The 26,014-nt window shown below is 41.2% G+C and overlaps 1 protein-coding gene across 3 annotated transcripts in view; it reads right to left on the reverse strand.

Annotated features, from left to right (window-relative positions):
- PRKG1 (protein kinase cGMP-dependent 1) overlaps nucleotides 1-26,014 on the reverse strand; it is a 509,003-nt gene that overhangs the window by 8,233 nt on the left and 474,756 nt on the right. For all 3 annotated transcript variants that reach the window (XM_037400740.1, XM_037400739.1, XM_037400741.1), the window contains 8 exons: nucleotides 25,293-25,389; nucleotides 11,519-11,658; nucleotides 7,359-7,448; nucleotides 4,820-4,961; nucleotides 2,457-2,620; nucleotides 1,383-1,505; nucleotides 1,226-1,288; nucleotides 137-203 (listed from right to left, as the gene is read on the reverse strand). In XM_037400740.1, coding sequence (XP_037256637.1) covers nucleotides 137-203; nucleotides 1,226-1,288; nucleotides 1,383-1,505; nucleotides 2,457-2,620; nucleotides 4,820-4,961; nucleotides 7,359-7,448; nucleotides 11,519-11,658; nucleotides 25,293-25,389 — 886 coding nt within the window. The remainder of the gene's footprint in view (nucleotides 1-136; nucleotides 204-1,225; nucleotides 1,289-1,382; nucleotides 1,506-2,456; nucleotides 2,621-4,819; nucleotides 4,962-7,358; nucleotides 7,449-11,518; nucleotides 11,659-25,292; nucleotides 25,390-26,014) is intronic.

The raw sequence follows: 26,014 nt of genomic DNA on the forward strand, positions 1-26,014 counted from the left end.
CTCTTCAAACATCTCCAGAAGAAATAAAGCACATGCTGTTGCCACTCAACTACAGCACACTACTGCCTGAAGCTCACAACATTCATTCAGAAGAAACTTATTTTCCATGAAGCAGAAAATAAGTAGGAAAACTTACACTTGGTATTATAGGAGGTGTCAGTGTCCCTTTTCGTAACCCTTCCCAGTTAAAGCCTTCAAACCATCTAGAAGGGAAGGAACAGTGAAACAATTAGACATGTGGTGAAAATCTCTCTATGCAAAAAATCAATTGCTTAAATTGCTTAAATTGCTTAAATACTGGGTTTCATCTCCTGCAGTTGTCTTCTTCAAATTGTCCGATCAGCCTTAATAATTTTTCCTGTCATCTTTATATATGTTTTTGGGGACTGAAAATGAAGCATGTGTAGCAACCCAGTGGTGATACCATGGCAAGTACAAATTACCAATGCTCAGAAGAAAAACATTCCTTACTGCAGATGTCCTGGCAGCTGCTCTTTCCGTTCTATAGCGTTGATCCCTCCCATATGTCCCTTCTTTGTATGAGATTGGGAGCTAAGGGCATGCACAGGGATGTCCTTCTCCTGGTTTGGGCACCTCAGGTGTGCTCAACCTCCAGCAGCTCAGGTGGGTAGATGAGCCCCTGAGCTAAGCCTTCAACCTGTCCACAAAAAATGCCCTTCCAACCCATTTCTGTTGCTTTGGCGATGGGACAAGAGAAGGACCAGCACAGATGGATGAGATAACTTGCTTCTGCGATGGGTCTCTAATTTGTTCTTATCCCCCTCCACCAGTGTGAAAACTTAAAAGACATCACTTAACAACTCTGTCCCATTAGACCAAAAGGGACAATGAATTGGCATTACAGGTAGAGGGAAAGTGTGCTGGGTTAGGGGAGAAGGGAAATCAGAAGAACCTTGGAAAGTGATTCTGCAAACCAAAAATTCCAAGCAAGCAGTGGCTGAGTCGGATTGCTTCCAAATCCTCTTCTGCATTAGAGTAATTAAAGTGTAATGGTCAATGTCCCATGTGTTTAGCTTATAGGCAAAGCTAGTATCTACACCAAAAAACACTGGGGAAAAAAAAGCCTAATGAAAATTAAATTAAAGTCTAAAGCACACTAGAAGGGAAAAACCAAAGGAGTTTAAGGAAAGTATTTTTTGCAGAAAATGGAACTATTTGAAGTGCATTTTTCTGGGGGCTGATGGATGGTGGAGAAGACACTTACTTGTGCTTTTGGATATCTTTCACTCCATTTTTCAAGTTCCCTAATCTTTCTGATGGATTGTCCCTATAAAATGAGTAACAAATTGGTTACTTTCTTAATCCTTCTGAACTCGTTTATTTGCAAACAAGATCAAGGCAATTATATTTCGTGTGCTTACCTGCATAGTTTTTTGATTAAATTAGCAGCATTTTTGGCAATCTTCTTTGGAAATTCAATCATGTCTATTCCCCTTAGTATGATGTTATAGGTCTTCATGGGGTCTGGGCCTGAGAAAGGGGGACTTCAGAGGGGAGAGGAAAATGAAGAAGATTGAAAGCTTGTCTTTAAAATAGCATTGAAGATTGATTAAAAAAAAAATCCAGAGCAAAACATAGTATCCTACTGAAATGAGGAAAGGTAGATGACAACTAGCAATGTTTTACTTCCTGTGATCTTAAATATTTCTCAGCCAAGGAGTTCTGATACTGTCTGGATTTCAGTGATGCTGACTGCAGGGAAGTACAAGAGTGAACTTCCCCAGAGCAGCACATGCTAGACCTCTTCTTTCCATGACGGACATCATATCCCAATATCCATATCCCAACAGCCTGAGGAAAAAGGGTCTGAGCAACGCTCGCTGGCTTACTCTCTGTTTGATGTGACAAGCTTTCAGTGGGGACTCGTTAGGTTTCCATCTGTTTAACAGAACAGGGGCTTGGGTCCAGCCCCAAAGGATAAGGAGGCTGAGGTGATCGATCTTTTCCAGCTCCTGTATCCTGGGAGTGAGCAATAGGGGATGAGGTGAGGAAGTGCCAGGAAGCCACTACTACCACCATCAGCAGTAATATATACATCCAAACCTAAATAAAGGGATGGATATATGGACTCAAGTCCCTGTGGTGTCAGGTCTACCTCCTCCTTTTCAGACGTGCGGCAGCCCATCGCTGCACCTCCCCAGGTGAACTACAAACCCTTTCCCTTTCCCCACCAGTTCAGCTCATTCAGGGCACAAAATGATTTTTTGGTATCATTTCACAGCATTTCCTAAAAAGCCTGCTCATGTCTTGCCCTTTGAGAGGTCTGCATGGAAGCTGTGATTTAAAGTGGAAAAACTAATTATTAGGTTCAGCAGCACACTGCTGTGCCGGACAGCACATGCCAGCTCTGAACCTTCCCCTTGCCTAATCAGGGTGACAACAGCAGAAATATTTGGATCTATTTTCAGCAGTGGCGCCGGCTCCAATGCCCATACCTGCCAGTCAGGAGTTCATACATTAAGATTCCCAGTGACCAGTAGTCTGCCGAAATGTCATGACCTTTATTCAGGATGATCTCGGGGGCTACGTACTCCGGGGTTCCACAGAAAGTCCATGTTTTCTTTCCAAATCCTATTTTCTTTGCAAAGCCAAAATCGACCTGTAGAAAGGAGAGTACCATCAGGGCAGAGCACGAGAGGGAATGTCAGCCATGTGCTCCACTCCTCTTGAAGTGAAGCAAAGCAGAAAGGTTTCCTCATGGGAATATTCTCCTAGCTAAAGCATCGTGGGTCATTCCAGGACCAGGCAACCACAGTGACCTTTCCATCGATTTATCCTTCGTAATTTAAAAGGAAGATTCGTGTCAGGGAAGAACAAGTGCCAGCACCGAGGGTTTCTTGGGAGATGTAACTTCATATCATTCACAACTCAGGTTAATTTATTTTTGGGGTTTTTTTTGTTTTATTTTTTAAACTCCTAGACTCAACCTGAGCAAGCAACTATTTAGGTTAAATATGGACCATTCTGGCATCTAGTGAAAAGTTATTTCTCTCCCAGTATAAAGAGCAAGGCAGTACAACTGTCCTCCCAGTTTTCTTAAAGTTGTCGGAACGTGTTGGTGGGCTCACAAACCTCAGCATGCCCCTATAGCAGTGCCCCTGTGGCACCAGCCATAGTGGGAAATCAGATTATACTGGGAACCGAAGCCACCTTTGGGGCCCAGGCAGAGCTCTGGTTAATAGGCTTACAGTATTTCCAGCTCTACCCCTCCTGCCCTCCCCTGCCTTGGCACTGTGCTGGCCTGGCACTGTGGCCTGTAGCACACTCTGCTGTCCCTTGTTGGCTGTGAGATGCTCCTACACTTTGCACTGGTCAGGAGCAAAATGACCTACAAGGTCACAGTCCCACAAGGGACCTCAGACACTTCTTGTGCTATCATGGATGTGTTCAGGAGATCAAAATGTCTAAGGAGCTGGGGGCTGGTGATGAGGTCAGCAGAGACCCAGATCCAGATCTTCCTGGGCTGGGGAGAAGGGCACTCCAGCACCAAATTGTCCTCTATCATCTGACATCTTGCTGGACTCCCAGTCCTTAGCAAAATGCTGTAGAGGATAAACCCTGATATCGTTCATTAGGGTTAGTGTCACAGTGACACATGGTGGCTGCCACTGGGTCATGAAGGTCCATGATGGTGATGGTCTGACTTACTGCTCCTGGCTGCTGACATTGCTCCTGAGTTTTCCTTCCCAAAGGCAGGGGAGAGTCCCCAAACCAAGAGGCAGAGCCCTTGGCCCTCTGCGACTCTCAGGAAGGGAATCAGCTCCTCTTGGATGAAGCTCTTTTTAGGAGTGCATTGCCCTGTCTCTAACTGATGGCTTCTCAATTACCCACATCCTCCAGCACCTCCCACCATGGGAAGTCTTTCTTTTCTTCTCCCCCTCTCACCTGGCTATTTGGGGTATACCTTACATGCAGGGCAGCTCTGTGTTGATTTTTGAGGCAAAAAAGTAATTTGAGTGAATAATGCAATACAGTGAAACCTATCAGAAACTCCCTAATTTGGAGGGTGGAGGTCTTACACACACTGCTGTCCTGGTTTGAGGAGGTAGATCTTGCAGGGGACAGCACTGAGAAGAAGCACGACCTTCTGGGAGGAACAGTTTCAGGCAGAGCCTTATGCAGTTGTTGTCCCAGAGCAGCTTGCACAGACCAGGCACTGTGTTATCGGTGCTAAAACGTAAGTGGCCTTCCTAAACCAAGAAGCTGTATCCGCCACAGTTCGCCAACACAGACCAGAGCAATTGATAATAATTTCTTGACATGACAGGATCACGATTAATATTTCCATTAAGAATGACATCATTGCTTACAGAAAAGACCCAACTCAGGAACAGCAGTGTGCAAACTTTGTTTCACCAGTTGCCTCTAAAGCCTACAGATGCAAGTCCTCCCCATCTCCCACCAATATTTAAAGACAACTATTTTTAAGTTATCTTTTAGTCTTTCAGTAGCTCCAAAACAGCTGGGTGGATTTCTCCCAATGGTCTTTTCTAAACATTTCCACTTCAGGACCACAGATCTGAATTTCAAGCCAGAATTAATGTTTTCCAGCTCAACCGTACTCTGAGCCTCAGTCTGTTGGAGGTTGGGAAAACATCGCAGTAGTGGATGACAACACCCTTGTGTCGATCTCATCTCAGCATCTACTGATGGCCACCATCAGAGACAGGGCCCTGGGCTGTGTGGACTTTGCTTCTGAGCCTCTATGGCTAATTGTGTGTTCTCCTCTACCCCTAATATCAGTTTTCTGGTAGTAGCAGTGTCTTTTTTTGGCAAACCAGATGTTGCAGACACTCACCAGTTTGGCATAACCTCGATGATCCAGAATGAGGTTTTCTGGCTTGAGGTCCCTATAAATGATCCCTTTGGAATGCAAATAGGCAAAAGCTTCGACCACACATGCTGTGTAAAACCTGGTCGTTGAATCTTCAAATGAACCTCTGTGTAAAACAGGAGAGGGAAAAAGGATAAAGTGGTTAGATCTCTTCCCTTACCTGACTTCACTCTGCTGTTAAAATATCTATACAGTTCAGTAGAATCATGCTAATACCTGGAAAGTGCCTGTTGCTAAAGTCGCCTTTATATATAAATGTAATTGCATATCCGTTTTTGGAGTTAGCATCTTTGTCTTCAATCCACCTTAATATCAAACATTAATATCTAAAACATTTTAGGTTTTATTTTATAATTTCATCTCATAGAATTAAAACTTAGAAATCATTATCTTGTAAGCAAAAGGTGATTTTTTTTATTACAATCTTTGATTTGTGGGTGCTAAGGCTATTTTGAGATGTGGAGATCAAAACTCCTGTACTAATGTTCGTAATGGAGACAACAGACAGAAAAATTACAGTTTCTGGAAGCTGAAGTGTTATTTGCAAATTCAGCGTAACCTGCACTTTTGGATCCTTGTTTCAGCACCAGTTTGCAACCAGTTTTCCAAAACCAACCATATGCCCCTCCCTGCTGAGAGCTGGCTGTGGGAGCTGCCTGTGCTCTGAAGCGCGTCTAAGCTAGGTGGCAGCAGAACCACAATTTAAAGCTCAGGGAATTAAAAATAAAATTATCAGGCTCTGACAAAGACTATGAAAAATACAACCTGGCACAGCTAACTTTGCAATGGTTCTTACTTTAATGGTCCCAAGAAGGCATGTCCTAGGAAAAGGAAGAATTGCAGAAAATTTGTTCTTAGTAATTAAAAAAGAATCTAATCTTTGCTTTCCGATCAATCTTTCCAATACATTTCTTTCACTTTCCAAACCTAATTAAATTTATGTTCCAATAATGAGCCTATTACATAGTTACACATAATTTACCTCATCTTCTCCTGCCTTGTGGGTGTATTATGTGCACATCCCACATACACCTGTGCAACCCACCTGCCACCTACCCGCCCACAACCAAACCCAAACACTGTAAGGTCAAACCCTCCCAAGGCAGGAAATACCACGGCCGCATTTGCTTGTGCATTACGGTGCGGTATGTAATTACATGCTTTCCTAATTATATTTTCCATGGCACTTCTGTGTCCCAACAGCATAGTCCTTCTTGCAGGGTATTTGATGCATTATCCTGTTTCCCACTTTGATGAGTGGCCCTCATATAATACGTGTTATCTAGTCTAAAAGTCCATGCAGAACTATTGATTTCCTCCTCCTCATTGCTATCATACCTGACTGTGTCATAAATATTAAGAAATATTAATAGATATTATTTATCAGAGTGCCTCCATGAAACAGGTGGATGTTGCTATTCACAGCAGAGCAAACACTGAAATGAAAAAAATAGGTCTTTCCCTGGGATGGGAAATAGATTTTTCAGATGACTTTGAAGAAATCTGCATCTTTTACCTTGAAAATGCACTTTCCCATAGATTTCATTCGCAACTGTGAACTCTCAGTAATGCCACTGCTGCCTTAGGGCCTTGGTCCAGACTAAACTGGCCACGACAGCAATGTCTAAAGGTGCCACACTAGAAGGACCCTACTTCTGGAGCGTGTCTTTCAGGAACACAGTGAAACTGGCCTTGATATTGCACCTCCTGCAATGCGTGGCTGCCATTCTCTGCTATCATACAGGGTGCCCAAAGTATTTTTTTACCCTTAAGAGAGTCTCACATTTCCCTATCAGGTGCCTGTGCCTCCAGGCAGGCTCACAAATGTGAGAAATGGTACTGGGGACACCAAGGACAGAGCTATACTTTCTATGGTTGCAAAAGGTTGTTGTTCTAGGTCAGGGGTCCTCAAACTTTTTAAACAGGGGGCCGGCGCGCGGATGAAGTGGCAGGCAGCCATCTGCGGCTGCTTGGTTTCCCCACCAACCCCCGGCAGGGGGGTTCTGTAAATACCGAGGGCTGGATTGAGGACCCTGGGGGGCTGTGTCTGGCCTGTGGGCCGTAGTTTGAGGACCCCTGTTCTAGGTGATTACAATTAAAATATGCTGCTGGCTATTTAGGGATACCCCTTAGAGATGAAGACACAGGGGAAGGGCAGTCAAAGTCTTGTCATAGATGCAATTCATCACATGACTGCCACTTTTACCTTCTATATTTTTTCAGAGGCCATGACAAAGTAGCTCTGAATAAGTCTCCACTTACATAAATCCTTGTACATGTTAGATACAACCTGAATCAGTCCTTATTCTCAGGTATAATGGGATTCACTTTGGTTTTAGTCAACTGCATAGGAATAAAAACAGCTCCTCATGTGTCTGCATTCTTAAATCAAATGTAGCATGTAAGATCCAGATTTTTTCCACGAAGGATAAAGACCTTTGATTATACAGAGGCATATTAGAAAATATTTTACTTTGTAGGACAAGAGTTTCTTACAACTCACCTGTCCCTGAGAATTGTCCAGAGCTCTCCACCTAGACAGGCTTCCATCAGCATGTACAGGTACTTGCTGTCCTTGAACGTCCTGTAGAGCCTGTCATTGTTAAACAAGAAAATCATAAATACATCCACCATACAAGCGAAGGCACCAAGCGTTCCCACTTCTCACAGACTGTGCACTTCATCCCAGGACACACCACAAGACTAAGGGTATCTTTCAGAGCTAGTGCTACATTTAAGGAGATCACTTCAACGTCTCTTCTTGGGTGGGAAATATTTCTGCAGAAAAGGATGGGTGGTGAAGCATATCGTGGACCCCAGAAGAAGAGGTCATCGCTCCTCTACGTGCTATATATAAAATCTGCCATTTCTAACGGCATAACCTGACATCCGGCATTTCAGATGTGCTTGAAAAAGACTTCTCCTACCATTTTTTATAACATCCATATCATCTTATTCTCACTAGAGTCCAGCTGCTGATTGGCAGTCTTCCTTCCGTTTGAATTATTTCAAAGGAGTACTGCCTGATTTGTGATTCATTTCAGAACTTAAACTCACTGATTTGGTAGAGTTTAAAGAGAATCCACTGACATGTAGTTGTCTGAAAGTGCTCTTCCTCTTCCTCCCAGGGACTGAATGTAGAAGAATTGCCTAAAGGGATAGATAGGCCAGGCTTTATGAACTTGTCCTTCTTCTCAAATGATATCTAAATTGTGTGGTAAAATCCATGCTCTGTGTTTTATATGACATATTAAATAAATGCAACTATAAAACTATGGAAATAAAAATAGGATATTCAGTATTAGCTGTTTTACTTAATTTTATTGTTGAAGTACTTCTGTATTTCTTGCTACACATGTGGTTATATCAGTGCAGGTTGCCTGCAGGAATGAGCCCACTGCATGTAGATGCTGGAAAGGTTTCTTTGCAGCTGCACTGTTTAGAAATAAATTTTAAAATTCTGAGCTCTGCAGCAGAAAGGGATGCTGAAGGATATTCTGTTATGGGGTAATTGCTGCATTCATGAGAGTTTCCAAGAGTTAAAAATTAAAGGGCTGATGCAACACAATATAAATTAAAATAGGTCATTTTGCAGATCCTAGCTCTTCCCAGCCAGTGATAAATCCAGTTATTAATATCTTTTACAGAGCTGTGTGATGGACCAGGGGGAAAACACAACAGGAGTTGGCTCCTTTCAAAGGCATTCAGTTAAATATTAACTTAAGGTCCGTGGCAAAACATCCTGGCAGCTACAGCTTGGCTTCGATACTCCTTTCACATCATGATGCTAGACAACATTTGTCTCCTGTCTGTGTTTGTGTAGCATCCAGCATACAGTTTAGCAGCACTAACCCACTCTATTTTTTGGAATGTTTAACAGAAAAAGATTCCAGTAGCTCAGATGTGATGTAAGCAGGAGTTTGGGTACTGAATATGCTCAGAGCTTATCTACCTGGGAAGTATTCTATACCTAAAAGGTACTATTTGCAGCCACAACAAAATGCAAAGGAAAAAAAAAAAATAAACCAGTGTTTCAGATCTTTCCTTATTCTAGCATTACCTATGCTGACATTTAAAACACCAGTTATAACATGTTTCTTCAAAAAAGTTGGAACAAACTTGCTGACCATTTCATATGGTTAAAATCTCTAGGTTTAACAAAAAATATACCCCATTTCTTGCAAGTTAGACAAAATCTATCTTAATAAACATTTCATTTACATTAAGGTTTACATAAAACTTAACATATTCAAGAAACCAAAATATGAATAATTAAATATTTTTAATTGCTCAGTAATTAAAATGCTACTGAAATAAGGAAGTACTTTCTCTAGTTAAGGTAGTACTGCTGAAAAATTGCTTTCCAGAAAATTTTATGGGCATCAAATCTGGCCTAAAACATGCAAAAAAATCAAACATTGTTTATTAACTGTAACAATTTACACATGATGAAACCGCACTATTTCAGTAGATCAGTCTTATGTTTGAGATGTCATAATATTTAAATTCATTTTTTATTTATTTTCTTAATCATCTAAATATTTGGACATCCAGTGCAGACATCCACTGCTCAACACTTGCTCTACCAAACCCTGAGCATTTTGTTCTGTGAGATTTTTAGTTTAGCTATGAGTAAATTTTATTTAGTGGTACTTGGCGTCTTCTGCTTCTTTTGCCTGGTTTAATGCATTTTAATAACCAGACTGAACTATTCTTCAAAGATTTTTAACAAACATTTTCATGATGGATTAAGAAAATAATCGAGTTCTTTGGGAATTTTGTCTTGCCAGTTCTCACATCCCAGAGATTGTGTTCTAATTCCAAGATCATTTTAAACCCACTTTTCACCCAACACTTCAAAACACAATTAATCTACCAAAGTGGTAATTTTTCTACCCTAGCACCCAGAAAAGTGTTATCTCACCTGGCCTAGGAAAGGGTATATGAATAATTTTTGGATAGAAACTATAAGACAACTTCAAATCCTTGTGCATGTGCAGTAGAAGTGAGGGGGAAAAGCAGACACAGAGTTTGGTAAACCAGGTATTTTTTTAGCTGTGGGACATGCAACAGTGAAAGGTTGGACTTTATGACTTATAAAGTCCCTTACCAGTGTAGGATTCTCACAGGGTATAAAAATAGTTGAGAGGCTGGTTACTGTGAAGGATGGGAATTATTGCATGATACGGAAGGAAAAGAGCTATGGCAAACACATCTTTTTCTCACTTGCCTGCTGAAGAATAAAAAGTGGGAATGAAGAAGTATTTATTTTATTAGCTATGAATATCAGGGGCTCCATTAGGAAATGTTTGCAGGCTCGGGCTTTTTACTTAAGAGGGGGTATTTCTGGAAATGGTGTCAAAATGCCAAGCCTCTGCTTGGCTGGCCCTGCACTTCACCTCTCTTTACAACCCCATTCCAAGACAACTCAGGCTTCAGAAAATGAATCTATAGGCTGAAATAGCCCGCAAGGTGTATTTGGCTCTAGCCTAGGTAACGGGGACATGTTTGTGAATTGAATATTGTGGCGTGAAGGAAACAGCAGCTGGATAGGATGTTGAGCTGCAGTTGTCACCCATGAATCAGAGGCGAAGCCGTGGGCTCTGGGGGAATCCCAGGGATCAACCCAGGAAGGAAACACCCTCTTAGTGACTGATGGGTGTCCATCCCAGCCATGCACTTGCCTTTGTATTTATCACAGGGGTTTGGTTTCACCCCTGGGTTAGTATGTCTCTCTGGAGCAATTTTTGGGAGCAGGGTTGATCTCCTTTGGCAAAAGGCAAGTACTTCAGGCATCTCTTTGAGGGTGGGATGAAGCGCCCTTGGCTTAGATCAGAGGCTGCCCTTTTAGATGCCTCCAGCTCAGTGAAATGCATTTCCCTGCCAGAGATCTTCACAACCCACTGATCTTACCCTGACCTAAAACATACAAGGAACCACCTCTGTTTCCTGCTGAACAGATACTCACAATCCCTGAAGAGTCAGAGAACTTTGCTTATTAGGGTTAAAACAAAGAAAATGCCTGGCACCTGATTTTATTCACTGAAGAACAGCATCTGCTTAGGTCTGGGGGAGGGATATGGCTTTAGTGCATTTATCCATGATGAGTCAAGGGATGCTGAACTGAATGTATGTAATATACCCTAAAGAGAAGCACTGGATACAACTCTCTATTCACATGGCAGCGCATGATCTCAAAAGATTAAACCCTGCCTTCCAGCTTCCCTTTGTGGGAAGGAAAACTCAGAAACTCAGAAGAACAAGGAAAATTAACCTTGAGCAGGGACAATGCCAAGTAATGGTGCATACATCTCCTGGGAGCATCACCTGCCAGCCTCATCAAGCTCTGCCAAGGCTGCAGGCTGGGGGTGTGCCTGCTCCAGAAGCCACAAAGCCATGTGAGCACAGCACAGGGCCAAGGCAAACCAGTTAAGACTTGAGTTAAGTTTAGGCTTGGGTGGTTGTCCCCCATGGGCAGAGTAATCTCACGTTTACCTGGGAAAGACCTTAGTCCATTCACCCACAGTTCCTTGCAGGGAAGCTATGGCTAAAGGGTGTTTCTGGTGACAGATGGATTACTGCTATGTGATGTGGTTTTATGAAATGCCGAGATCAGCTGTGCTTTGCTCCCCCACGGCAGCGCACAAGGCAAAGGGACAGTACCTCACGATGAAATCTGAGTGCGCGCTCTGCATGATCTGCTTCTCCGAGCGGATGTGCTCCTGCTGCCTTGTGTCCACGATGTGACGTTTCTTCAGTATTTTCATGGCAAACGTTTTTGATTCTTCGCTTTTCAACTGGACCTTGGGTAGAGAAGGCAAACACAATGGTTAGAAGCAGGATGCAAATGCCCTGCCAAGTTGTGACAGTCCAACTGCATGGAGACACAGTTATCCCACTACACTACCTTCAAATAATTCTTTTCATCTCTTCAGTTATCAGCTTCATGTTGGTATAAACTGTATTTCTAAATGCTTGACCTATTGTTAAATGGAAAAGCCATTTCTAAAAATGCGTTTTAGGGAAAACCCAACTATCAGCATTACTTAGGTCAGATGTTGCTAGCTAACGCACAACTTTCACAAAGCCTTTTTCTATAGCTAGCAACAAATGCACTGGCTCTGGCAGGGAAATGCAGTCCTTGGATGTTTGTAGAGGATGAGCAGAGCTGGCTTTTCAAAGGCACTGCTTGGTCACGTCTTTACTTTTAACCTTAAGCCTCAGCAACCTATTTTTAGCCTGATTTCCTGAGATGAGGTTAAAGGGAGCTGTTTGCTTGCTCGCCGGTGTAACCCTGGTAACTTCTGAACCCTAAGCCATCCCCAGCCTGCTCTGAGGGACCAGTACCCATCCCAAAGACAGCTGGAAGGCAGCCATTCTTTCCACCTTGGACATCCCCTCTTGGTCACCACCAAACAAGAAAGGAACCTCATCACTGACCTACCAGGCCTCTTAGTTTGCTAAATTCCCCCAGCAGCTGCTCACAATAGTATTGCCAGTTGAATGCTTTTTGCCCTTTACAGTAAGAGGTGCCATTTGGCGACTTCTATTTTGGTTTTCTTTTTGGAATTTGGCTTCCGGCAGCAGACAAGCAGCTTGACTGTCATCAAGCCCCATCAGAAATATAGCTTGTCTTTTACGTTAGAAGACAACACTTATGCAATCTCCATTTATTTAGTATAATACCTATTTTTATATTTTCTTGGTAACAGATATGTGGGCTGATATGCGACATGGCACCTTCCACACTCTTCCCAGGCTGCATACCCTAACCTTGAACAGTTTCCTCTGCATCTGCTTTGTTTATGTAAAGGTTCAAGTTGCACAGAAAATCAAGGAGGGATGGTATCCTCAGCATTCCATCTTTGTCAAAAATCAAACTGGTACTCTGATGTCCACAAAGACACATACAGCTTAAGAAAATCAAACCCAAAAGGGCAATTGTCAGCTGGCAAAGAGATTTCCACCACCACCACAAGTAACTCAGAAATAAACCCTAATAAATGAGAGTCCACCCATTTACGGCCAAAGTCTTCATCACTAAGTTCTTCAGTATGTATATATGCATGCATTCCTTTATCTGTTTTAAAACCACTCAGGGTTTCAGCCTCCAGATTTGTGGCTTCTTATTTTCTCCATGGCTGCAAGTATTTCCAAGACCACATGAAACTTTTCTTTTTCCAAAGGGACTATTCTGTATTTTACGCTGAGACTCATAACTATTATCTTTGCATGAAGCCTGTTTGCCATTTAATCTTCAGGAAAACAGGGTACAAAGACCTAAACAATCCACATAAAATAAAGAAAAACATTTTTCCTCATCTATGCAGTAGAGCTGCTCAGTTATTTTTTGAACTGGTGCTACACAGTGCTGCCTTCGCTCTGTGGTTTGACCACAGCTCAAAGCAGAAAGAAATTCTGCCTTTATGGCAGACTGAAAGTGATAAAAGCATTTTGGTTTGGGGTTAGGCTTTGGGGTTTTTTTGTTTCATTTTGAATAAATGGCATATGAACTTCAGCTCAACTGTTTCAAATAAATCATTTGATATCATTGCATCTAAATCAAACCAGGCTGTTTCAGGATAGCAGGGAAAGGAGTGAGGTGACATGCAGGTAATGAAGACATGATGAAAGCTAAGGTAAAATCTGGGCTGAGCAGAACTTATCAAAACTTGCAAAAAAACCCATTAAGGTTTATTATGACTAGAGCATATACTTCTGGAGAAATTATGCCTCTTGCTTTTGATAGTAATCCAGATTGCTTGGTTTCCCATCAGACCTGTCCATCTGGTGATGGACAAGCACAATCAGCTGCAACACAAATTATTTCAAACAAAAGCCTGTGCAAATCCCTATTAGATATTATGGGTCAGATTCGTTTTCTTTCAGCCTGTATTTTTTTAAGGTTAGGTTGTTCACAGACAAATAATAATGAACAATGGAACCAAGAGAGTAGCTCCAGTAGCAAACTTGAACACTTCTTGGTCAATTTGGACATGGAACTTTTAAAAAAAGTAATATTTAGCACTCTAAACCTACTTGAAACATAATTTCCTATTTTCCTAATTTTAATCTGTACTAGACATTAGTATTAAAAAAAAACCACAACTAACTGATGGAGACCTGTATGAATAAATTCCAATATTACAGAATAAAGGGTACTACAAATAATTCCCAGCATGTCCACTTCAGGTATTATGATTTTAATACCATGGATTCTGACTACCTGATTTTTCTCTTTCATTAATAAGACATTTCTTTTATTAATTACTGGTTTTTTTTCAGGAATGCCTGTGCACACAATGGAGGGGAAGTAACCTGCTTTCCTATACATACTTGCACTTGTACAGGAAGGAAATTACTAAGAGGAAGCAGAAGGCAGTAGTTTTATTTGGTGTTTCATAATGTTATCAATGCCACAAATGTTTAAATATAGAACAATCAGGTGGCTACAATCAGCTAATGCAAGACTTTGACCTAATGCCACAGGAGAATTTAGATCCATTTTCCATTCCCACTACTCTTGTGCTTCATAAGGCAGAGGATTTGCAAGAGTTTTGATAGTGTGGGGGTATAAATTTGCATTAAATGTGCTGATGCTCCAAAACAAGCTGTAAAGGCACAAAATCTAAGGCTTAAATTTTGGATCAACTGGTGGTCCATCTGTAAAATAAAACCTGCAACTTCTCCTTCTTCAATATGGCTGAGTCCTCTCCATGCTTTGGTGTTTCTGCCAAATGTGGTAATGAAGATGACTATTTTTATGATGTAAATCTGGGGAGCTCCAGGTGATTTCTATAATTCTTACAAACAGTAATTTTTAATATTAAGCTCAATATCATTTCAAAAGTAGAAAAAAAATCCCATCCACAAGTCACTCGGACTTCTTTTTATGTAATAATAATAAAAAGAAGGATCACCATTGAGAATCGGCTGCTGAGAAGAACACTTTGTCCTTCAAGTATAATGAGAAAAATAACTCACAGAGCCACAGAAGCCACAAGGATTTTGACTCGCAGCTCAGAAGAAGGGGGATACATTAGGCAGGAAGCTTAGCCTCCCAAAGACACCCACCACAAAAATCTTCCAAATGCTTCAGAAAAGGGAAAAGTATGCAGTTTTCCATGGAAGGCAGTTTGCAATGAAGCCACCCTTGCTACACAAATCATGAGATCAGCTCTCACTCAATGGGAAGCAACATCTTACTATTTCAAAGGCCCCAGGACAATTGATTCAGTGGAGATCTCCTGGTGTCCTGGGTTTCAATCACTCTGAGTGTAGCTGAACCACTAAGAAGATCGACAAAGGGTAATCACCAGCTTCCATATCTCTCAATCTCTTTTTGCAAGTTAAAAGAATTTCTGGTCCTTTGTCCCCTTTTTTCACTCCTCTCCTCACATTGACCTCACTCAGTCACTGCCCTTTCACCAGCACAAAAATCTCCAAAATTATCTCTCTTGGAGATTCCGCACACTGGCAGTAAGAGCAAACATCAAAGTCACTGAAAACGTCCAGATTCAACAATAATATTAAACCTGCCTATCTGCTGAAAGGCCCAGTGGCAGGGAAAAATTAGAAATAAAATTTATAGCACTGAGTATACTCCTTTTTCTCTCCACCTTCATACACACATTTCAGCTTTCCATTTATGTCCGTCTCATCATTGCACTCTGGCACATGGTCCATGGCTGCAATTCTGCCTCCACCTTGCATGGACTTAATTGCAAAACGCAAAGCAGGCTGAACAGCAAACCTCCACCAAGAGCAGACCCATACTATCCTTTCTAGTGCAATAATCCCCAAAATAGTGAACCCTGGTAAAGCTGTAGTTACTACTGATACTCTCCTGGTCAGATCCCTCCTGGTGAATCTGCTTGAGATCTTGCCCTCTCTGTTACAAATGAACCTCTGGAGGAGGATATAAGCCCTTCCAGTTGTGGAACAGGAATATATTTTCTCCCCCAAAACACAAGAAAATACAATAGGGAATGTAGTTAAATAAATTCCAAACACCACCTTAAAGAGGTGATGTACGAAGCCAGAGAGAGAAGAGGTAAAATTAAATAATTAGGTCATTCTGCAGGACTCTGATCCAGGAAATGAACTGTACCCCAGTGACAAAAATAACAGCAGAAATGCTGTTTATCACTAAATGAACCAACTGTAGAAGCAAAACAGAATAAGAAACAGTTGGTTTTATTTTGCATACGTATGTATTTGCATAGTGATATAAAATACATTGCATATATGTTTATATGAATATCTACTATAAATATAAACCCAGAAATATTTTTGCACAATATTCTGGTCCAAGCACTGTGGTGATGGGATACCACACATTTGGAGCTGTGGCTACATCTTCAACCACCAGATATTAACTGGACAGGGCTACATGAGAAGTCATACCTCCATCTTTTATCTCCCTCCTATCACATGAACTCACAGCAATTGCCAGCCTCATGAAGACCCAGCTATTCCTGTCCTTCACGTGTGACACCCGCCCAGACCTCTGAAGCAAGGAAACCCCATGCTATCGGGGTGGACGGGAGTTGAAGAAAGCAGCTTTCTTCTGTGCTAGCCCCACAGCTGCCTTCTCCCTCTGTCCCTTGTGGTCATGTGGGAAGCATTGTCCACCCAGTGTCATGGCCTTTGGCTGTGCTTCAGTGTTGTGCCCCATTCCCATGTGACCAGGTGGTTTTTTGGCAGCCTGAGTCATCATTACAAAGCTGCCCCTGAGCGAACCCAAACAGATGGGTCACTATCTGAAAATACACTCAAGGAGAAGTTCCCTCGAAGAGGACACAGCAGGGAAACAGCCTTCATTCTGCTGCTAATAAGCTGAATTCACAGGACTATCTTTTCAGCATTGAGAAAATAATGCTGCTTCAGTAAAGAAACTAAAAAGGCCATTAGGAATGGGGTGAAGATGTCTTGGTAGCGAGTTGAGCAGAAGAGGAATGCTACAAGACTGGGACAAGATGAAAGCACAGGGGAGAAGAGGAAAAGAAAAGAAGAGGAGAAGGAGAGGAGGAGAAGGAGAAAAGAAAAGATCCAACCTCTCTTGCTTTTCCAAGTCCTTGTTTCATTAGGTCTCAGCTAGCTCCTCCTGGGCTCTCTCTGCTTATATGAAAATGTTGGAACTGTTCCAAAAGCGTTGCTTTATGGTGTATCAACTTCTGCAACTTCCCAAACATACAGTGGTGTTCTTTTAACACAGCTATAATTCATGTACAAATAAATATGGTTTTACACCTTAGTGCTTTTTCAGACTTTCTGGGAAAATGGATATTGATGAGACAAAATCCAGACCTCAATGGAAAAAAGAAAAAATGGGTGTATCTGTTTCTTATCCTTTCTCTTGCTCTGCCTTTATTTAATATAAATCATATATGTATATTATATATCTAGTCTGCAAGGTGAGCAATTTCCATGCTACTCCAGTGAGAGCTGAACTGATACAATGCAAAGTGACCTTGACAAACTGTAAACACTAATAAATATTTACCAGAAAGTAGAAAAATCCCCCAAAGAAGGTTTTTTTTTCAGTGAAGACTTGTGAGGTGCCTGAACTTTGCCATACCTAGCCTGAGGATATGCTATTTTAAGTGCATCTATCTCATTCATGCCCAGTCTCCTATTCCTGCATGACCTTCTTCTAGGAGAAGACAGCAAAGAACTTCTGATTTTCTGAATTCCTGTTTACCACAGATGTTGTGCCTGTGAGTTGCAGCTCTTGCATGGCTGTGGGTTTTCCAAGAAGCCCTATGATTGTGGTTCTTTCTCCCAGGAGCTGCAACACACAGTATTTGCCACTATGGTACCCTGTGCAGACCCCTGAAGCCATGGAAGAGCAACAGACCCAAGGGCATGAAAGCAAAGCTGAACACATATTTATATTTGTAGTTTATCCTTCCTTCATTTTGGCAGCTACATAGAGGTTACATCAGGAATGGTGTTTGCCATTCAAAAATCTCCAGATTTCTTCTCACTGATATAATGGAGGTATTTGAACATGAACTTTCACAGCATCTGGACACCACACTCACAAAAAACTTGCTCAGAAGCCTATTCTGCTCATCTTCAAGGGAGCTGGCCATGCTCCCAACTAAATGGGAACACACAGGGAGGAGAGTTTGTGCAAGTAAAAAATATTTCGTTTACTCTGGAGATGTGGCTTTTTCCTAAATACACAGTAATGGTGAGCTGTCAGGAGCTGGACAGAAGCTTTTCTTGAACTCTTGTGTCCATGACTCACAGACAGGTTTCTTGTTGCTCATGTCTCCCATTGAACTACCTGTGTGGGTGCACCGATACCCGACAAAGATGCTTTTCCAAAGGCCTTCTGCTAGCTGTGTGTTTTGCTAAATTATTCGGATATAATGGAGCCAGAAATCTGTGCTGTCATGAAACATGAATATCTTTGTATCATGTTAAGTAACAATCAACTCAACTGCAGCGCTTGGGAACTGAAGTGCAAATGCTTTTGCTTGCTTGGTATGTCCAAGGTCCTTTATTTTCTGCCGCTTCCCAGCTAGATGCATTCGAACAAACAAAAATAGCAGCAGCTGTTGCTGAGCACAGCACTTGCAAGCTGAGCTCTCCTACTCCTAACAGCTGAACTGCTGCATGAACAAAGTGGTGACTTCTCTCTCCCAGCAAAAGAGTACAGCATGCTTTTAGTACTAAATATATTTATGTTCTTTCAGGATGAAACAGATTACCCCATAATAATATTCTTTGCCTTACAACTAGCATTCTTGCCAGCATTTCTTTCTATTTGGGCAAGCGAGGAAGTACCTTGCTCATATTTATGCCTCAAAGCCTGCTCTGGTACTGCAGTTCTCTGTTAGGGTTTTAAAGGTATTTACACGTCTCCTTAAGGCCATATTCAGCCTGCTCTCCTGAGCTAAGGCTCAGGGAGAAATTGTAGTTTGCATATCCAGATTATAAATAGGCTACATGGTGCTTCTCATTATAGCCTTTCCACCTCATATTCAACATCACGTTAGTTTTGGGTTAGCTGTATGCTGTGTGAACAGGCATGGTGATTGGACTGGGTTAGGTTGGCAAGTAAGTCAAGACTAAAAGAAAAGATCTAAGATGACAAGAAAAACCATGGAGTAAAAATTAAGTCTTTAAGATATACTGTAGGCTGAAATTTTGAAGGATGAATCAAGAATTAATAACAAGTGGGCAGCAGGGTCAAAACTGTCCATGACAGTGACCTCATTTTCTTTGAAAATGTCTGAATTCAATTGGTTGGGAAAGCACTAAATGTCACATCACAATCTGAGTGCTGTGGGACTCTACAGGAAAATAAACTGCAAAATTACTCTGTGAATACACCTAAGTACACACCAAAAAATGCACAGTCCTTAGAAACCCTCAGCTATTTAACAATTAAAGTTGCTTCATCAAATACTCAACTGTGCTAAAAACCTGTAATCCTGTGTTCTGATCCTTGTACTGAAAATTGATATTCAGTGCTTGAAAACAGGCACAACTAAGATTTTATAAGCAAAGACATTGGAAATTATATTTAAATTTGTGTCTTTCTGTGAAGCCCAGAGATAAATACTATTTTTCAAAAATGTCTAGAAGGTAAAGGCTAAAAAGCAGTGAGGAATGTAAACTGTTTCATGCATAAAATCATTCCAATAAAAAGTAAATAGCAGAAGAAGGGTTATATAACTAAAATATGCAAAACCAAATGGAAAAACTCACTACTGTGGTTTCTTGAAAACATCAGATGGATCTCAATTCTCCAACCATACATGATCCTGCCCTGCTCTTCAGTTTGGCTTTGCTCACAATAAAGCACCTATTTTTATGTCCTATTCCTGCCTCCAACCAGAGCTGAAGCCTCCGGCTTGACCAGCTCATAACCTGATTTGGCCTCTGACAATATTTGGTGGGCCACAAATGGCTTCTCATCTTTCCAAACTTTGACAACACCCTTTCGATGAACACACAACCTCTGAGAATATGTTTCCATCTACAAAGGATGTATTTAATTCCATTAGCAATTAAAAACCTAAGGAAAACCATTAAAAAAGCTCTGCAGTGGTCCAGCTCCATCTCACAGCATCATTAAAATTATGTGTCCTGAATATAGTTAAGAAGGGAAGGAAGAAAAAAGGCCAAATCCTCATTTTACTCAGTTTACTCAGCTCAGTAGCAGCAGTTTCATTGTCAGATGAATGTGGCGTTTACTCAGGCACCTGATCTTCAAATCCCTTACTTAAATCTCAGTTTCTTCACCTTGACAGCACTCAAAATTCCCATTCTTTCAAAAGGAAGGAGGCGAAAGGATTTCTGACAAAAAAATAATCAAGATGTTTCACAGAGAAGACAGATCTTTCTAATAAAAAGCTTCGTAATAGCTGGAAAAAACCGGTAGCTATGCAATTGGAAAATTTCACTAATAAATATCTGAATTATGCATCTGTCATTCTATTGGAAGACAATTATGTTGGGTTTTTTTCTCGCCATCTAATTAATTCACTAATGGATTTGTTTACCAAACAGGCTAGAGGCTATAATAAATTTGATTGCACTTCATAATCTGTGGCCAGATTTCTCTTAAAACATGAATAAAAATGAAAAATGCTGTACTGTCCATTATATGAAGGCCTTGTATAGCTCCAGTAAAATGTGGCTGCAACAAAGGCTTCGGTTTTATGTGTATGTCTTCATTAATATCCATATTGTAAAGGAGTTTAGCTTTCAGTAGCCACCATCAAGCCAAAATGACTTCAAGGGGGTCTCGTCTAGTATATGACACCATAAAACATTTTCATTAATGGCTTGGATTATGAAATAAGAAGAATGTTATTAACTTTGCAACTATTAAAATCAAGCCAGAGAGGTCTGGGAGCACTTTTGAGAAAAGCAAGGGAATTAAACTAATTTTTACAAATTGAAGCAATGACTTGAAATAAAATGGACACCACTTAGCAGTGGCAAAGTGCTGCCCCTAGCTGTCCAGCTCTATCTGATCAGAGGAAGGTCCAGGTTGGACTAATGTGCCTGGTTTGGGCATCGCTCTAAAGAGGTGAGAGCCAGCTGGAGACTGAGGAACAAGAACTATCACAGGCCTAGAAAGCACGAATTAGATGTAAAGCTCAAAAGCGGCACATTCTTTTAAAGAAAAGAGTTCTTCAGGTTCATGCGATAACAGTCTTCAAACACATACAACCCAGCCTCAAGGGTTGTATGCGTTTTTATTTCAAGCCTACTACAGGCTACAGCAGGGAGATGTTAAACATTAGGAAAAACCTTCTTAGGAACATCCTTCCCTGAAGACTTTAACAAGAAATTAAGGAAAACTGTTCAGAAGTGGTTAGGTATACTTGACTCTGCCTGGATGATAATCTCTTCAGGTCCCTTCCAGCCCAAGGTTTAATGGCCACATAGTTGAAGTGTGTGCTCTAAGTGCCACCAACTTCCACAAAACTGCTGAAAGTTAAAGAATATGATTAAATGTTTTGTCAAGTCAGGGCTAAAAACTGAGACTTTCCTTATACTGCCTATTGCCTGCTGCCTTCAGGATGTCCCAAGCCTTATGTTATCCACAGGACTGCAGAAGGCACAGCTCCCTCCAAGCTTGTACGTGCAGGGACGGTGGGTAAGTTTATAGGTTTTCACTGGCGTATCTGTCCTGAGAAGTGAAGAAAGGTGTAGCTGAAAGCAAGTCTCAATCAAGCTTGTGATGGGGTGTGGAGAAAATGCATTATTTTTGTGATTTTATAACAACAGGAGTGATTTAAAATCTCTTTCCCCCATCACCGAGTGATTGTTGGAAGTGATAACTGTGTAAATCAATGTAACTAAAAGGCATGTGTTCAGGCATGGACCCGATTTTCAGTCTACCTGTGCTCAGCCATCACTGACATGAATTGATTTCGCAGCAATAATGACTCTTATCCTGTATGTTCAGATACTACAATACATTTATTTCAGAGCTGTCTAAAATAATCTTGATTTAAATCCAAAATAACTGACCTGGGGCAGATGATTAGAAGCACAGAACATAAATAAAAAGGAAATTATAGAACAAAGACAAGAACAATTAAGTTCAGGAGAGATGATTTATGAAGGCTGAGGATACCTGACCTACATCCCTGTCCTCTGCAAAGTGGTGCTTTGTGGGACATGAACCTGAGATGACACTCCCTGTTTCAATGTATTATTGAGGCACCTGGATCCCAACACAGAAGATGCTTAATTGACATGGTGCTGAGAAGCTGAGCTGCAAAAAATAGTGGATGCATCTGTTAATCCATGCTATTAAAAACCAAAAAGTCTGCTCCTACTGTTTTCTTTCTGCCCTCCTAGGAGAGGTGCCCACCAGCTGGGCAAGCCATGTCCCAGAGCAGCTTGCACCTACTTGGCAGCCGCCTGAAATGCAGGAGGGTTGTCCTAGGAATGTGGCACCAGGCAGCCTTGGGCAGTCTGTGGTCTCTGCAACCTGCCTGTTTGCTTTGCAAACACTGAGGATCACACAGGCCCTGCTATAAGTGAACAAAAGCCTTTATGTGCTCTTGTTCCAGTGGCAGAGCTGATCCCTGTCTAAAATAGCACAGCCACTACTCAGCTGGTTTCCCCCCTTGAGAGAAGCCTGGATAAAAGTTGATTCCTTGGTCCAGATGTGGATGAAAAGGAAGAACAGCATCCACAATGACAAGATAGGTTTCAAGAGGCATCAGGTAGCCATCAAAAAAACTGAGCAAATGACATTCAACACCAATGGAAATATGTGGGAAATGTCTCTTGACACACAAAAAATACAACTACTTAGAAAAGCAAGACAAAAAGATATTTCCACCTGTAATCTCCACAGAATTGAAAACAATTGAAATTTTAGGCTGTTTCGCCTAAAAGTCATGTACTTGTGTATGAATGCATTGAAGGCGTGACCTCTCCAAACAGCCAGCATTCACAGAAGTGCCTGGAAAACCAGCATGTATTTATACAAACCACACCCAAAAATTAGGAAATTAAAATGCAGACCAATGGGAGCGTTATTCTTTCTTGGCCAGCAAGACTCATACAAAGTCCTAGACATTCCACTTTCCAACCAGACACCAGCAGTTGCCCTCTTAAAGGGTATGGAGATGCCTTGGGCAGCGCTTACCCACAGCAGCCAACATTAAGCTATGAAAATCCTCTTCCTTGCAATGTGCTTTATTTATTTGATCAATTTTACTCTTGAAAAGTGCAAAGATGTGAATGTTTTCTAGGAAGAAACTCCAATACTGCTGTACACTAGCAGGCACACTAACACACTTAGGCAATAAAAGAGTCAATCCCTCCAATACATTTTGCATTAATTCATTTTTTTAGCCTTAAATCACAAAACATATTTTTCATGGAGAAGACAGAAGCAAGAGGTAGCAATTATAGGCTCGATTTTGACAAAAAAATATATTTCTTGTTTTAATAACAGAATTTCCCTCAGTGGTAAAGAAAAAAAATAAGATCTGGAGTGTTAAGCTAAATGTTTAAGTATCTTTTATCCTTCTGTGTGCAATTCAGTATTAGTCAAGGACTACAGAAAATTACTTTAACCAGTATTTTTCTGCTTAGGAGAGAGGCACTCACCCCTGAAGAAAACCCCTACAAGGTGATGGAAATATTTTTCTCATCAGTAGCCTTTGGCAGGCTGCATAGGTGACACCAGGGCTTAAAGGAGGCTTCTGAGACTTGGACATCTCCTAAGAATTAAATATTTCTACCTGATTCTGATCTGATACACTGAAGTGACAGAACACATCCACCTCTGCACACCCAGCCAAGTGTCACACATTGCTAAGATTTAGTTTGTGTCAACAACTTAAAGCTTCCAAATTAATTCTGTGAGCAGCCAGAGGTAGAGGACTGGCCCACGGCCATCAGTAACAGTCCAAATTGCTTTCATATCTATGTGGTTTGAGGGTCCCATAAGCAACCCCTCATGAATACAAACTTCTGCACCTTCCCAGGAACATCTTGAGTTTTCAAACATCTTGACAGCGTGCATCAAAGAAGTCTTAAATATGAAAAAAAAAATCTCATAAGCTTCAAAACGAGCCCCAGACTGGTGGGTCCCTCACTACAGGTCACCTCAGGTAGAGAAGCTAGAGGGGTTGTTAACTCAGGAGACAATTCTCCTGAGCTTTATGCTATTGTCAAACAGAAGGTGAAGGGCCTTCAGAAGAGAGGCTGAGTGCAACCCGAATTAAACCCCTGCTCTAAAGCACCCTCAGCAGCAGATAGCTATAGAAGGCGTGGGGAAAGGACAGCCTTCCCAGGCTATGGAGGAGCTCTTGTGACTCTCTTCCAAAACAACAGTTGCTAAGAGCAAATAAATAAATAAATAAATAGATAAATAATACATACAAACCCAAACCCCAGGAAGGGACCAGTGTTCTCACATACACGCTACGCTCTCTTCTGCATGATTTTACATACATCCAAACAGGGAAAGTCAGACACAAATCACATGGAGTGAGTTGCACTTTTAACACAGAATTTACCTGTTATGTCACAAATAATCACCCAAACACTAATTTTGCTAGTTTTCCAATTCCCAGCCCTACACATGTTTTTCCCTCCCGCAGGGTTATGGAGCGGGGATTTCCCCCAAATGCTGTGATGGCAGCAGTAACTGTTCCCTTTACTGTTCCTAATTTACAGGAGTTCCTAACATACTGTACAAGTGTCCAGTATCAGAAGCTCCTCTGTGGTCAGCACTGTGATGAAAACTAAGCTCCCTCTTTCTATTCTAAGTTTTTAGTTTTATGTGATATTACAAACAGGTCATGCAACAGCTACCATTTCAGTCTCCTCCTGCTTGGACTTTATTTTAATGAAGACTGCAGAGCTCTAAATCCAAGCAGCACAAAAAGCAAGCTCAGATCTTGTCCTTTCTTTAAAATTCTGCAAAAAATAAGTAGTTTTCTGTGAAGTGTCATAGTTCAGACATTGAATGTACAGCTTTCATGACAACCAAGTAAAACTATCTCTAGACCTGAATTAGAAACTACTTAGAAGAGACATTGTACTATTAATCCAGCTTTGGTTAAGTAAAATTTTAGGCTGCTCTTTCAGTCTTAGCCCTCACCAGCCACAAAATTATTCAGGTTGTTTTTAAAAGGCAATCAATGCCATAAACACAGGACCACTTGGAGAGAGGTGTGTGCTTATCTCTCAACTTAGTACGTAAATACTTCCTGGTAACTGCAAAGCATTTATTTGTATATTTTTATTTATCAGGAAATGTAATTCAGCTTTCTTCAACCATTAGAAAACATGTAATCCCATCACCTAATTTTCTTCCAGGTGATAATAACAGGTGATTATTCAGGTGATAATAACAAAGAAAAATTGAAAGACTTGTAACACAGTATTTATTCTAGGACATCACACAAATTTCAAAGAAAAAAAGTTCACCTACCAGCTCAACTCGTCCAAACCCTCCTACTCCAAGGGTGTCAATGATGTTGAAATCAGACAGTTTCAGGTTGGCGAAGAAGGCAGCTTCGGCTTCATATCTGGATTTTTTTATGCGAAAAAATGGAAATCTCTTAGAGGTGCAAACATGAGTACTGTGCAATACCATACCCAAATGGCATGACTGTGGAACAGCTTTTACCTGCTTAATTTCCATCTTATCTCTTACAGTTTGCTTTTATTCACACTCATCGTTTTGCTGGTCCCAATTATAGTATTGCTCCGATGTGCACGGTTTTCCAAGTGAGAAAAGCAAACATACCTACTGCATGCCTACAATGCAAATGTCTGGTACTGCAATTCAGCTCCAGTTACCCAGCAAATGCTACCTTTTGCCATTTTCTATTGATCTTCTTGTGGGTGGGTGTTTTTTTTGGTGTCTTTAAGTATTTTTGGAAGATAGTGTCTCTCATAGGAGTTTCTCTTATCCACAGGCTGGCAGTAGTTTCTATAAATGTTTATTGAAAGTGGCAAGATCATTAAGGTCCCTGGAGAGAAATCACAGCCAGGTTTTATGAAATTAGATCCAATAAGCTGCAGGCTGGTGTGCAAATGCCTGGAATGAATGACTTCAGTCACATATCAACATTCCTATAAGAATATCTTCACTTCTTTTCCTTCTAATAAATTCACTAATAAACGTCCCAACCCAGGAGGTCCCAAAAT

Source organism: Falco rusticolus, chromosome 9 (genome assembly GCF_015220075.1).
Source record: "Falco rusticolus isolate bFalRus1 chromosome 9, bFalRus1.pri, whole genome shotgun sequence".
NCBI lineage: Eukaryota > Metazoa > Chordata > Aves > Falconiformes > Falconidae > Falco > Falco rusticolus.